We start from the raw sequence: 15,590 nt of genomic DNA, 5'->3' as shown, positions 1-15,590 counted from the left end.
GTTATTAGCACTCTGAGTAGGGCATATGTAGCTCATGCAAACTCAGTGTCACTTTTATGTGAAAATCAATGTGCACACCTGAATAAATGTCTGTTGTTGTCATAGCCATTCTTGGGCTATTATGAGGAAAATTTGTAAAAATATCCTTATTTTTTTTCCCCACAAGAACTGCTGAAAGGAACATTTCCTATAATTTTTATGCAACAATGATTGTTAATAGTTATATTTTTAAAGTGTTTTATCACTAGTGAATGGGACCACATAGTTCCATAGCTGTAGTCAAAATGAAATTGAAAACTACCAGTAAAAATAAATAAAACACTGAAGATTACTGTGGACTACAATTTTAAAACCTCTGCTAAGTGAAAGTATTATTTCTGAAAACAAAATTATGAATGTTTACAGTGTCAATGAACGTAAAATCCCTACAACATTGTGTTTAAGCAAAATGGGTATTTCCTTTCTTTGGAAATGCCTTGCTAAAAGCAGGGATGGAAGAATTAAACTATTTTAGGACTAACTCATAATGTGTTGGTGCCAGTCCATGCATACAAACTGTAGGCACTGACTGAAAGAACAGATGATTGAAGTGATATTTAAACCTGAGTTCAGCTTCCTAGAAATACTCCCTGCCCATATTTTGTACTTAGAGCAATGGGTGCATGTTATCAGGATGTGCCGAACCCACCTATTTGTATTTTTGGTTGACTGCCACTGAAATTCATAGAATCATAGAATGGTTTGGGTTGGAAGGGACCTTAAAGACCACCTTCCACTAGACCAGGTTGCTCAAAGCTCCATCCAACCTGGCCTTGAAAATTCCATGGATGGGCATCCACAGCTTCTCTGGGTAACTTGGTCCAGTGCCTCAGCACCCTCACAGTAAAGACTTTTTTCCAAATATCTAATCTAAAGCTGCCCTCTGTAATTCTGAAGCCATTCCCCCTTGTCCTATCACTTTGAGCCATTATAAAAATTCCCTCTCCAGATTTCTTGCAGGCCCTTTATCTCTTTTGAATCATCTGAAGTCCCTTTGGCACCTATGAGCTCCCAGATTGTGCTAAATTTCCATGTGGGCCACTTAATACCCACACTCTAAGATGTGGTGTGGCATGTGGTGTACCATGAGATGTGGTGGGTGCAACTCACCCTTCCCCAGCGGTTCCTCGCACTCTGTCCCTCATCCCAGGGATGCTGGCTGTGTCCTGCAAAACACACTCAGACCTGACAGGAAGAAAAAATCACTTCTCTCAAGCAAAAGAGTCATCATCAGCTTTGGGCACGCATACAATTCAGCATTTAAAACTCAGTTTGCAAGTTAATTTAATGTTGCTTTCAAGATATGTATGAAATAAAAATAAAACATAGTATCTCGCCCAGATGTGAATAAATGAATGCTTTCTAAATTGTTAAAGCACTGGTGCTTATATCAGTATTTTGGGGTGTAGGAAGCTACTTGCATTACCAGGAGTTACCCTATTTCATCACAAATTCTTTTCCAATGTCCATTTGGATTTCAGTTCCCTCTGAAGCATCATGATAGAAGTTACTATCACGAATAACTCTGCATCTGCTGTGTAACACAAGGAGGATTTCATTGTACTTTGCCACTGACAACAGCCCTTTCTCTCTTTTGCTCTTTGTCCTTTCAGAATCCAGTTTTTTGTTGGGAAACGCCCAGATTGTGGACTGGCCCGTAGTTTATAGTAATGACGGATTTTGTAAACTCTCTGGATACCACCGAGCTGACGTCATGCAGAAGAGTAGCACCTGCAGGTATGCCCACTGTGTGTTTGCTGCCACTTGGTGCACTTGAAAGCTTTTAATCTGCTGGGAAGAATGGTGAGATTTTGGGAGAAAGGATCGATGTAAAGGCATTGTTTTGCAGATGTTGAAGTATTAAAACAGGCTTTAAATGGATGAAACTGGCGACTTATACAGAACTTATACATGGTAAAGCACCTTGAAATTTATCCTGGCTCGTATTGGTGAGAATATACTCTGGCTAATGATCCAGTAAACAGAGTGGGGTTTTAGGTAATATAGTTCAAAGGCACTTCTGCTGGATTGTTCTGAGTTCTGCTGTTACCATGCCAGGAGGCAGTGGGCTGTTCTGTAACCCACGCTGGCCCCTGTTATTAAGCACACACAGAGCCCAGTAATGCACAAAGTGCATCTTTATTCCCAAGAGAGTGATTAAGCTGCTGATATATTTACTCTAAGCATTGCAGCTTTATGGCTTTTTTCTTTTATTGGTGGTTTTTCAGGAGCGAGCAGCTGTGATTTGTGGCTGGATGTGCATTTGCGCTGTGCCTGCTGCATCCTTTAAAAAGAGATGCTTTTGGGGAAGGACTGGCTCCCTGATGTATGTGAATGTGTGTGTAAGCAAAGCAAATGAGGGACAGAGGCAAGAAGGGAGGGCTGAGATACAAGTTTGTGTAGGTTTTCCCTTTCTGCCTTCAGGGAGTGACCCATTCCAAGCACTGGGGACAGAGGATGGAACATCTGGAAGTGTTCAATGCCAGGCTGGATGGGGCTTTGAGCAACCTGGTCTGGTGGAAGGTGTCCCTGCCCTTGGCAGGGGTTTGGAACCAGGTATCTTTAAGGTCCCTTTCAACCCAAATCATTCAGTGGTTCTGTGATTCTGTGATCTACAGTGATAATTTCTGGGAGATGATGCTGCTGTACACTGGGGATCAGCTGATGCTTCAGCTGGCAGGAGCAGGGTGGGCAGCAAGCCTGTCCCTGGATGGCAGTCACTGCCTTCTCCAGAAAGCAACACCTGCTGATGTGTGGTCACTGCTCTCGTCTGCAGGGAAGAGGAGGAAGTGGGATCTAGGATTGCTGTGTGCAGCCAAGTGTCCTCCCAGGGGCAAGAGGCAGGAGATGGGCACGTGCTGTTGAAATGAAATATTCATTCACACAGTAGCAACAGCATCAATACACTCTGGGGGGCTGCAGGAAACAGCCTTATCACAGCTGCTCTGGAGATACATACACACTTTGCCCTCTGCTCTCTGCCATCCTCTATATTGAACTGTCTATGTTTGCTGTGAGCCAACACTTTTATAGCCTGTGCACATTAAAATAATTACAAATACAGAATGGGATTGTAGGAAATTGTTGAGGAAGCGAAGGTTTAGCAGTTCCTGTCTCATAATGATGCTTGTGTGCTTCCAATATTGAGTGGACCAAAAGATTTATTCCATCTGCGTGCTTGTTTTGAATGTGATAATCTCCTGTTACCATTTATAAGGATCCTGTTTTGACCACATTCAAACAGGTCATTCAGGTGAATCATACAAATCGAGGAGGAATTACTGTGAAAATGGAACTGGTAGAAAAGATTTTTTTTTCTTTCATCTTCGTTCTAGACACCCCCCTCTGGATTTTGAGGGGAGCCCTCTCTACATTCAAAGCATGACCAATACTGTTGTGTCTGGCTCTTGGACAGGTTGGATGGGGCTTTGAGCAACTTGATCAGGTGGAAGGTGTCCCTGCCCATGGCAGGGTGTTGGAATGAGATGATCTTTAAGGTCCCTTCCAAGCCAAACCATTGAGGGATTCTGTGAGTTACATGTGGTGTGTGATGTTTCTTGCGTGTTAGGAGACATTCCAGATGTGAGAGAGTTGGACAGATTTTGGATTGAGAGCTAGACAGATTTTCAGCATGGTTAACGTGGAACAGGTAGCCTTCCAGAGCAGTTGGAGCAGCTCTGATGAGACATATGGAGATGATTGGTTTTAAAGGCCAATGGTGCCTGCTTAGGCTACTCAGCAGAATGTCACTGGAGGTTTTTTTTTATATCTGGGGCTATTATTTATAGTATTTTCTGAGTCAGGCTCCCAGTCCAGTTTTGCCCAGATGATGTTATGTTATACATAACATTTGCTTTATATGCAATGTTTGCTTTACTGCTCTAAGACAAGTGCTCTGAGCTAAGAGTGCTGTAGTGCCACACCCTTATTGCAGGTTTTGGAAGGGTCTGCTTTTCAGTGCCAAAAATCCAACCAAATTAAATATACAGATACAAATGATGTAAATCTAGCCCCTGGTTCAAGTTGTTTTTATTACTGATCATGAGTGTGATAAAGGACAATTTATAAATATGGCAATGTTTGGTTGGTTTGCCTCAGGCTATAAGTGCCTCAAAATCATCTTTCAGCCATGCTTTTCTCCTGGTGGTCCAGTGAGTATTCACTATATTCTCTTTCCCACCCCATTCCCTACGTTGGGACTGTTCATAGGCCGTGTAGGTGTGGCACTCCTGGACATGGTTTAGTGATGGACTTGGCAGTGTTGGGTTAACAGTTGGATTTGATGATATTAAAGGTCTTTCCCAACCTAAATAATTCTGTGATTCTGGGATTTTAAGTCTGAGATGGTCTTGCCTGATACAGATCATGGGGAGGGGTGGATCAACTGAAGGCACTGGAGGTGTGAGTGATTTTTATTCCAGGTCAGGCAATGAGTTAGATGTGTGACAGCCTGGTAATTCATTTGATTTTGCACTTCTCTCATCTTTTTAATCAGCAGCAATATTCCTACTGGCAGGAAAATTGCTTAGAAACCCCTCAGTACAAGTGCCAGTCTCCTTAGTTTCACAGGCACTATATAAAAAGTATATTGTACATAGGAGTCAGGCTATATTGGGTGATGGGAGTTGATACGTGTTCTTCCTGAGCTCACATGGCAAAATTGCATGTGTAGCTTGGGCTGATGTATAGAATAATTGGTATAAGTGAGTGCTAAAATGTATGGAATTTTTAGGTGGAAGAACTTTCATCTGCTCTGCCAGGTGAAAGCGAGCTGGCAGTCCAGGAGGAATGGGGCATCTGTGACTGAGACACCTCTAACCTCCATTTAACCAAAAAAACCCTGCCTGGAGGTGTGTCAGTAGGTCAGCCAGCATCCAGGAAAACCACTGGTTTCATGCCCAGTTGTCCACGGACATGACCATGTGTGTCTTCATGAACACATTGAAAGAATAAACAGCTGACAAACATGAAAATGCAGTTTAATGCAAGTTATATCAGTGTTTTCTAAATATTGCTGCTTTTCAGTTAAGCTCTGTGGTTTTATCATGCCTTTGGAAGAGCAGACACCCTTTGGGTGGCTGATTAGAGGACCTACCGTGCCATTTGACACTTGGCATTCCCTCCAGGCTTTGCTGGGCTTGCCTTTCCCTGCACATGAGATTTTCACAGCCACTGTTTTCAGTGAAACACTTGGTCAGCATTGCTGCCCTCCTTGGTTTTGATTTACTGCCCTGACAAGTGGGATTAAAAAAACAGTCTGCAAGGGAAATCCTGGTTCCAGTGAAGCTAATGGCAAAACTCCCACTGTGCTCAAAGAAATGGGATTATGTGTGGTAGGTAGAGCTGGAGTTGAAAATAGTTAGATTTGGTGCTGGGATGGCACCTCTGTGGCCTGATTTTTGTGTGTGAGAAGGTGTCCTTGCAGTGCCAAAGCTGTGCAAAGAAGCCCCACTGAAGATGCCAGTGGGACCCACAGAGCTGCACCTCAGAAATGGTGTCTGCTCTTCACCTTGCAGAGTTTTGAAGCTATTGATGTGTATCTGTATTGACTGTTCCTCCCAGGTGGATGTCTGTGTCTTGTAATTGATGCCCTGAATGCTTCTGCATGAAGAGAGCTGTAAATTCGGTGTAGGGTTGGATGCCTTCTGTGCTTCACTTTTCCTGGATAATTCCTCTCCAACAGCTGTTACTGCCCTGCAAACCCAGTCCTGCTCTGATGCTGCTGCTCTACATCCTGGCAAAGGACAGAGGAGCACAATGTGAAACTTCAGATGAGGCTTTTCTGTGCCAAGACATGCTTTAAGAGGGAAGCAGGAGCCCAGGCATCTTAAATGACAACTGGTCTGTTTTAGAGGTGGAGAAAATATCTAAAATCATGCCTTTCTCTGTGTATTTCAGCAAGTCTTGCTTCTCTTTGATAAGTGTGTTTTCTAGGTAGTAAGATTCCCAGTAGCAGAGTGGTTTTGATATTTATGTCTTGTACAGTTTGCACTCAAGGGATTTGACAAGCACTAAATAACAAAAAAAAAAAAAAAAAAACGAGGCAGAAAAAGATTGACTGAAGAAGTAGGAGTCCCTCCATGTGTACAAAATAGGACAGACTAAATTAAATTAAACTTGTGATAAGCAAAAAATCTTATATAACTTGTACAGTGAAAGGCTCGGAGGTTCCTTTGGTGCTGTTAAAAATTGCCTTCTGAAAAATGTTTTTATTGTTCCAGAAGCCTTTAAAAATGTCTCTTTATGTGTGAATATAACATGAGATTTGAGCATTACAGGTTTACTGCAACAATAAGCTGCCTGTAATTTAAAACATAAAGTTGATTGATCATGTTCTGTAGCACTAACTGGTACCATCCACCTCTCATCATCAAATAGGATTTGTCATTTTAACACTAATTAATGATGACTTTCTGTATTAGAAGTCATGTAAAATCAAGCACTTCAACAAATTCCTGCTATTTTTTCCTTCAGGCCTATGAGAAGCATTGTTTTAAGTCTCAAAAATAAAAAAAGAGGTACATCAGTGCATTAAAAAAGGCATAGATTAAAAAAAAATAATAAAAATATTAAACTCTTTTTGTTGTCGTCTCATGTGTAAATGTATAAAAGGTTATCAGCTGAAGTGGGGAAAGAAAGGCAGGTCATTTGAAAATGAGCAGTAGGCTGTGTTCTGTATGTCCTCGAGACAGCTGTGCATGTTAATGATAATCAGCACATTAATGAAGCCTCGTGCCTGGGTAAAACCATTTCCTGACATCAGCTGCTGTAGTGGCGTCTCCTTTGCAGTGCTGTCCCAAAGGTGACAGTTTTGCCACACCATTTATAGAATCACAGAACCATTTAGGTTGGGAAAGACCTCTTGAGATCATGGAGACCAACCACTGCCGAGCCATGTTCCCAAGTGCCACATCCACGTGTTTTTGAACACTTCTGAGGTGGCGATTCCACAGCATCCCTGGGCAGCCTGTTCCAGTGATATTTTTCCTAATATCCAATCTAATCCATGTCTGTGCCTGTGTTACCAGTGAGGAGGCACCTGTAGTGACATCCAGATGTTGCAGCCACTCTGATGCCTCCATCACCCAGACCAGGCAGCACTTTGTTGTGGGAGCAGCTCCATTGCCTCCCTGGGCTGGCTGTGGAAAGATTCATGGTCTGGTCTTCATTGAGTACTTTAATGCTTGCTGAGCCACTAACCACTGTGTTGTTTTATTGTTTCTTTCAGAGCAGTAGACGTAAAATAAATATTTATTGAACCTTTGGAGGTCTGTTGATCAATAAGAGAAGCTGCACTGAAACCACAGAGGCACTGATAGCTTTTCCCTTTCATATTCTCAGGGTTGTCTGTTGAAGGTTTCAGCTGAGGCTCAAACTGTTTGTGAACAAAGAGAATGGGGGGGGGGGGGAAAAAGTCTGATCAATTAAAAGTATATTCATCCAAGTGTCTGAAAGCTTTTATCTGATGTTCCATTTTCTTTCAGTTCTGTAATTGGGAATTTGCAGAGAGCAGCCTTCACTTATTTTTAATCCAGGGGAGAATGACAATAAAAGCCTGGCTGTTTCCTTGCAAAGGCTGTCAAAAGTAAGGTCAGGGGGCTGGGTTTGCTTACACCAGCTGGAGGTCTGACCTGGAAAAGAATGCAAAGATAAGATGGTCAAGTGGCAAGAAATAGCAGAGTTAAAATTACATTTTTATATTCTCAGCCTGGAGAGGGATGAGTCTCCAAAAGCTTTTTAGTATTTTCCAGTGAACTATTAAAGAAATGCAGTATACAGTAAGGAAAATGGGGATGAATTTGGTTGTTTGGTAGTGGTGCAGACATAGCTACACATTGCAGCCAGTGCTCCTCACTGTTTAAATCCTATGTCTATTTGTATTGGTATTTAGTAAAAGAATTCCAATTATCTTACTGTCCCAGATGCATCTTGACAAGATTAGATTTGCAGCCATTGGTTCAGCCAACAGCCTTTACCTGTAGTAGCTGACATTCCTCCTCCAGAAGGATTTTCAGGAGGATTGAAGAAAATTTGGGAGATTTTAGAGGTTCTGTTCAATTTTCTCTGTTTTGACAGCAATACTACCATGGCCTGCAGCTGTGTTGAGAATGGTTTCATAAGCTGTCAGCTCTTTTTCTAACCATATATCCTTAAAGACATACTCAGTAAAGCACTTAATGAAGCATTTTGGTGGATTTATTTGCAGTCATTTACAGTAAGAAGGTGGTCATGGTTACTCACTATTGTAGGTGTCCTTGTGACACTCTAAATATTTAAATGGAGTGTAAATCATAATTACCTTGGTAAATGACAGTTCCTAGCATCTTCAATGCTTTTGCTATTTAAGGTGACTGTAACGATGTTGCTGCTTGTCTAGAAAAAAAAGAGAATTTTTTTTTTTTTTTTCAGTTTTATGTATGGTGAACTGACAGACAAGAAGACCATTGAGAAAGTCAGACAGACTTTTGACAACTATGAGTCAAACTGCTTTGAAATTCTCCTCTACAAGAAAAACCGTATGTATATATATTTGTGTGTGGTGCTGGGAGTGATAAAGCATATTTAAAGCATGTAATAGACTGAAATAAATTTTCATTTTGACATATGGGTAAATTTGGGGCAAGATTTGGAGAAGAAACAGGTATTTTGGTTGCCACAGCTCAAGAAGAGAGATCTCTTTTCAGGCCAAGCATTCAGATTGCCAAGAATAGTAGTTGTTCTCTGCTGTCTCTAGTCTGACTCCTTCTTTCAAAAATATATTTAGTTTTGAGGATTGTTTCCCTGAAGGGAAACCGACTGGGTTAAGTGAAAAGAAATCCTGAATGAGGTTCCCCCACATCCCTCAGGAAACTCCCCCATGTCTCCACAAGTGAGAACCCAGGCCCTGGTTACCTTGAGTGGCTGCTCCCAGCAGTGTTGAGATGCCTCTGTGGTGTGTAAACCAACGTGTACGAGCTCTGCTGAGAGTACTAAGCCTGGCACATAGCCCAGGGATTAGTTAGAAAACCAGAGACTTTCACAGCTTAATGAGATTCAGGGCCTGTGTTCCTTCTTCTTGGTGGCATTGGGTTTGCAGGAGGTCACCAGAACCAGGGATTTTCCTCATTTGTCTTAACCACGAGCCATTCCAGTCACATTTTCTGTCCTGGGCAGGACTGGCTTATCGACCTTAGAGCACATTCTGAGCACAATCCATGCTGTTGTGTGGCCTCACGCTGGACTTGTGCAGGGTGGGCAGATCTGCTGAGCTGATGGCTGCAATTCCTGTTGTTGTCAGTGGAAGTGAACTGCCTTCTCCACTAGCACAGACCATCTTCCCAAGGTAGAAAGCCAAAACTCAGATGAAACGTGCCCCAGAAAAGCTGCTTCTTCTACGCTGAGCAGAATTAGTCCAAGTTGACTGGGTTGGTGGCCAAGAGCAGTCCAACACCGATCCTGATGGAGATGTTCTCTTCAGTTTGGCTCTTAATGCCCTGTACAGGGTACAGGTACTGTGGGGCTGGGGATCTTTCCCCCAGGTTCACCTGCCTAGAGCCCAGAATCTGAGGCCATGCTTCCCCCTGGGTGGACTTTGATGCTGGCATGGGATTACCAGAGCTTTTCCCTGCATGCTGTGGTTGAGGGAAGGGAATGTTGCGTCTCAGAAAAGAGCTCCCTCTGGCTGACTGCCCCATTTCACTGCAAACTTAACTAAACCTTTCATGACATTGGAGGGAGCATCTTGGACACCTCCTCTTATGCTTCACCTCTGTTTTTCCTTTTTAGACTAAATCTTCCTGTGAGGGCACTAAAATAGCGGGAAATGCCTTTAGAGTTCTCCAGTTCTGCCTGCATCAAGGCATTTTAGCCAAGTTGCTAATTAAAGAGAGAAGCCAGAGCAGCTCTGAAGTCCAGCTGTTCCTGCAGGTGCCCAGGGGAGCCCTCCAAATGACCTCTTTTTGGTTCCTAAGCATATGGATGTGTCTGTTCTACAGATCTTCTGCTTCTCTTCCCGTTTCCTGTGCAGGTCACCTGGATGCCCCCTCACATCAGGGGAATTTCCTGGGACAATCTCATATTGGATATCTTCGCTGGTGGTGGTGCCCAGCACTCCCATGCCCTGTGTCCATGTGGTTTCCAGAGGGGATCCCAGAGACCCTGTGCTCTCCCCAACCCTGGCTTCTCTTACTAAGTGCTGGAGCAGCTCTTGCTCTAGAATGGGCCTGAATTAAATTCCTTTCTATTTTATTTATGCATAAAAAGAGAGGAGTCTTTTCTTGGTGACTTTCCCATAACAAGGCAGATGATTTTGCTTTGGGTTATGGATTGTCTGCTGGAGCTTGATGATGCTGCAGAGATTTATTGAGCTGCAGTTGCCATAATAAAATCTTCACCTTTGCCCAGATCTCCAAGCCTACCCTTTCCATAAGTTATGCAGGATTACAGGACGACTTAAGGGAAAATTACTCAGTATTTCTCTCTGGGCTTGAGTCACTTCCCATCCATGACATCTGTTGTCAGCTTTCTTCTCCATCACCCGAAGCCCAGAACCTCAACCTCTCACTGATGCTAATAGGCTCACCTCTTGGCTCCAGCTCAGCAGCAGGTGTGCTCAGGGTTTGCTTCCATTGTCATACTCTGAGCCTTGTGGAAGATGGTCCTTCAAGAAACTGCCTGCTTACCCTCCAGGCTGAATATTGGAGCAGAGAAGGAAATAAAGATTAGTTATCTGTTGGTATGAATGTACTTCTGCAGAGTGTAGGTGGTTACTCTATGGAAGGACTTCTGTTTATCACCTACATGAGGCCTGCAGTGCCTTCAGAGCACCCTTCCACCCACATTTTCAAACTGCAGGTCCAGGTGTGCTGTGTATTTTTGATAATGTGGCACAATGTGGTTTTTTTTTTTTTTCCTTTAGCCATTCCCTTTTGCTTTTGGCAGAGGGAGATCTTGAGGTTTTCAGGTTGCTTTCCCATCCTTCTCTCCGTGTTCCAGAGATGATCTTTAAGGGCTGGTGTTCTCTGCCAGCATCTGTTCCACTGGCTTCACACTCCCCTTGGGGTTTTAACCCAGGGATCCAGCTTCAGACCTGAAAGCTTGCTACAACTCTCATCTGCTTTTCTGCATTCCCTTGTTACATAGTCCTTACCTGTGAATAGTCCACACAACTATTCACCAACCACATTAGGCATGCATGTATATACATATATATATATGTATGTATGTATATGTGTATATGCATGTCTCTGTCTCTATATGAATATATATGTGGTAATACTCAGGAAACCTCTTTGCCTGCTTTCTCCCGTTCTACAGCAGTAGCCACCTTGCCTCTGTCTGATTTTTGTCAGCACCCTTGTACACGGTGTTTTGTCTACTTGCTTTCTGAGCTTCTCAAAGGGTGCCAGTGGATTCCCAGGTATAAGTGCAAGTTATTTCTCCAGAGAGCTGCAGCACTCTGTTTTAGTAGTTACAAAAGTCTTTTGTCTTGGGTTAGCAACTGGGAATTAAGATAATCAAGTAATCAGCATAATGGCTTTGGAATTATCACAAAAAGCAGTCCCACATCTCTCCCACTTCTCCAGTTTACTGGTAGTGAGTTACTGGTTTAATCCCAGTTGAATTTCAATAAACCCTTGTGGGTTTTAACCTTCCCCACAGTACTTCCTAGCCCAAATGGTTTTCTCTGCCCTCTGGGATCCATCCTGCAGTTCCTGGCACAGCTCCCAGACCTGCTGCATTAGAGGAGATTTAGGGGGGCCGGCGGTGCCTTTGTGGGATAACAGTGGGCAAGAGGCTTGTGTCAATGTGCCAGCTCTCAGTCAGCTCAGGAGAAAAGCCATTCTGTCAACTGGCTGAAAGCACATCAAATCCCAGAGGTAATTAGCTGGCTGTGAGGGCATTTGTCGTGCAGCGCGTGTAGGTGCTCGTTTGGGAGGGAGGGACACGGAGCTTGGCTGGATGGAGAATGTCTGACATTCACAGCCCTGCAGGGGAACAGGGTGTTTCTAAGAAAATTGCTCCAAGTGTTCTAGGATTTCACCCCTTATGGAGCACACCTGCATGCGTGTAGGGGACTGCCACGTGTGTGTCAGCCTGGAGAAGCCCTCTGCAAACAGGGGAGATTTACCAAAACCCAAGCTGACTGCTCCAACACCGAGGGCTTTTTTTGGCTGTTTATTTGATGAGTGGTAGGATTTGAAAAATACTTGGTTTCATTTCAGAAGTTTGGTAGAGATAACTGTGCTGGGAGAGTGCTGCACTGGGCAGGGCAGTGAGGAGGTGGAGGTGTGACCTGAAACACAAAAAAGAAATCAAATCTGATTTGTCCTGATACAACATTGAGAATCCAACTCAGGTCCTCTTAAATAATGTAGTCACATAAAATTTGAAGCACTTCACAGTATAGCCCATCATTTTTGGATTTGATAGCTCTGTATTATGTAAAGAAGGGATCAAAGATACCATCCACCCATTTTTTTTCTTGCCTTTCTACCTTTCAGACCTAAGTTTGTGAGACATGCTGGGAAAAAACAAGAGCAAGAGGGGAAGAACAATGTATTTTATTTCAGAATGAAGTTTTATATAGCCTCCTGTCTCTGCTTGTCATCCAGTTAGATAAATGAAGCTGTAAAAATGGGAATATGTTGTTTTCCTTGGAGGAAGTAAAATGAAAAGCTCTGGAAGATGCAGAAATGCTGAGATACACTCCTAACCTATGTGTGTGTTGTAATAATGTATAAATGTTACGGGCTGGGGAAAGTTTCTGCTACACCACATTCCAGTGTCACTTTTTTCTCTGCTCCAGGAACCCCAGTTTGGTTCTACATGCAAATTGCACCTATAAGAAATGAGCATGAAAAAGTGGTTTTGTTCTTGTGCACTTTTAAGGATATCACTTTATTCAAACAACCGATCGAAGATGATTCAACAAAAGGTAAACATGAAATACGTTGTTATTTTTTGTAAATGATAGAAGTACATGCTTGAGCTCAGACCTGTCACAGGGATGTGCCATGTCTGTGATCTGTGTCTTGAACTGAGGAAATGTTTCATGACCTGTCAGAGTTTCAATTCCACTCTCCTAAATTATTAAAAAAAAAAAAAGATAAATTACCATGATTGGAAATTTCCTACCAGTCTTTTTCTAGAGTCACAAGCCTTCCTTTTTCTTTGTAATTCACTTCATCATCACTACAGCTGGCACTTTCTAAAAATTACGTAGTTTTGAGTGGTTTGGATGCTATGTTGTTTTGGGAGATCTTTCTGTTATGGGACAGGTGTCATCTTTTCAGGAAAAAAATAATTCCAGCTCCTTGTGATGAGATACTGATATTTCTTTCCTCTTGGATGTGAAATGCAAAAGAAAGAGCCTGCTTGAGTCATTTATTACTGCTCAGGAGTGATGACTGCATGGCAGTGGGCATTGTGCTTGTTACTTACCAGCTGCAGGGGAGGATTTTGTTGAAATGCTCTTGTCCCTGCAGAGCCCATGGCCAGGCCTGCAGCCTTGCAGGAGAAATTGGTGGGGAAAGGTACAGAGGACCTGGCAGCATCATCCTCTGCTTTAGTTACAAGACACGTGTCTTGTGTCAGGTTTACATGTGTATTGCTTTGGGTGAAACAATGCATGCTTACATAAAGAAGGACGTTATCCACATCTCTTGGAAGCTGCCTCCTGATGATTAATTCTTTACTATGTTTTTCCCTTCACGCTTGAAGGGGGCTTGATATCTCACTCCAAGCTGGTGTGCTCTAAGCCATCTTCCTTAGCATAAAGTTCGTGTCATTTGAATGCAAACAACGTTTCAAGTAATTTCTTAATATCTAGATAGCACTTATTACAAGTGTTTGGATAACAGAAAAGTCAGTTTATAAAGGCAGACTTAAAACAAAAGGCTCCCCTCCGAGCTGACACTAAATATGACAATTTTTTTTTGTCTAGAGAGTATTATCCATAAAATTATAAGATCCTGATATAGGAATACCTTCTCAGCCATCATAAACTTTACTGCCTCTACAATTTAGCTAGCAACCTGCAAATGTTCTTTGTTTCACTTTCAGCTCCATAATGTGGAATTTTTCTGCCTGGAAATAATCTGAATTTTTTAGGCTAAATGCCAGTTAATTAAAAAGACTTTATAGGTATCTGAAGGCATGGGACTGGCTCCTTGCTGCAGTGTATGTATTACATAGTGTGAGCTCATCAAGGAAAAGCCAGTTTTTGCAAGAATCTGGTTTCCTATTTTGATGCTTTCTGGGGGAACCAAGATGTATCTGACATGAAACCAGCTCCCAAAGCCCACTTTACCTGGCTCTGCCCCACTTCCCACAGGACTGAGCTGCACTGAGGAGTGTTTGACTGCAGCAGGACAGAGAAAACGTTCTGAAGGTGTCTCTCAGATGCAGAAACGATGACTGTTGCTTCCCGTGGATCCTCAGCCTGGGAGTTCCAAACTGAGCTGCCTCCCCTGGGGAGTAGGGATGTGCTCCAGGGGCTGAGCTCTTCCCCTCCCCATCTTGTGGCTGAGGAGGAGCAGAACCCATGTGGCATCCAGAATAGGAATATATGTTCCTATGGGAAAGAGCAATAGCAGTGAAATGCGTGACTTGTGTGCTGCTGCTGTGCAGTGAATGGCACCATTAGTTAAAATGCCAGGTACTAATGATGGACATCACAAAATACTGCCCTCAGCAGCCAGAGAGGTTTGGCTCTGTGTCTAGAGAGTGCTTGCATCAGTTAAAGTCATACCCTAAAAACCCCAAAACTCAAACAGAACATCGCAGAGGCAGCGCAGCCACATCTCCCAAGTGCATTAGAAGCATAGGATTGGAGCCTTAAGAATCTGCTCAGGGTGCTTTGATTAGAGCATTGATTAGCATTGATCAGTGCCTCCAACAAACCTCGTAATTACAAACCACTGACCCGATTTTTCTTCTGCTTTTGCATAAATTAAAGTTTGTCTTGTGTATCCTTGATGTAAGGAAATCATATTCAAATATTTGCACCACTTTACTACAGGGGTGGGAAAACAGCACTGTTGCATTACCCTCTTTGCCTCAGCTGTGTGGATCTCTGGGATCTCATGGCACTGGGATCACAGTGGTTTTGTGTCAGACATGGTGCTATGAGAGATACATAATTCAGTGTCCCTGCAGATAACATTACAATGCGCTCAGAAGCTGCCAGGCCACTTTCTTTTTGAATTATGAGATTTGTAAACATAGATGTTAAAATTTAGTGGAGAATTTTTAAAGCCTTGTGAAAAAGGGTTTCAATAAAGTACTGCTGGGATAAAGAGTGCTGGGATTTGCCATTGAAAGGGCTATTTTTTTTTTTTTTTTTCCTTTTTAAAAGAAGGATATTTCTTCAGAAATTCTGCCAGGACCATGCAATACATAATACATAAGTAACTATGGTGCAGATGAGTTACTGTGTATTACTTACAGGAGCAGTAAATTTGAGATAAAAAATTCAGCAGAAATAAAATATTGATGCTATTATGCAATAACCTCTCCATACCAAAACGTTCTGCACTGTTCAAAGGTGTGTTGCTTTGTTGTGAAGCTTC

The 15,590-nt window shown here is 42.7% G+C and overlaps 1 protein-coding gene across 1 annotated transcript in view; it reads left to right on the top strand.

The window, feature by feature from the left end:
• Nucleotides 1-15,590, top strand: part of KCNH5 (potassium voltage-gated channel subfamily H member 5) — a 162,568-nt gene that overhangs the window by 11,674 nt on the left and 135,304 nt on the right. Inside the window, exons 2-4 of the mRNA XM_039552922.1 lie at nt 1,653-1,776; nt 8,449-8,555; nt 12,827-12,955. Coding sequence (XP_039408856.1) covers nt 1,653-1,776; nt 8,449-8,555; nt 12,827-12,955 — 360 coding nt within the window. The remainder of the gene's footprint in view (nt 1-1,652; nt 1,777-8,448; nt 8,556-12,826; nt 12,956-15,590) is intronic.

Source organism: Corvus cornix, chromosome 5 (assembly GCF_000738735.6).
Source record: "Corvus cornix cornix isolate S_Up_H32 chromosome 5, ASM73873v5, whole genome shotgun sequence".
Classification (NCBI taxonomy): domain Eukaryota; kingdom Metazoa; phylum Chordata; class Aves; order Passeriformes; family Corvidae; genus Corvus; species Corvus cornix.
This window is presented reverse-complemented; position numbering and strand designations above follow the sequence as displayed.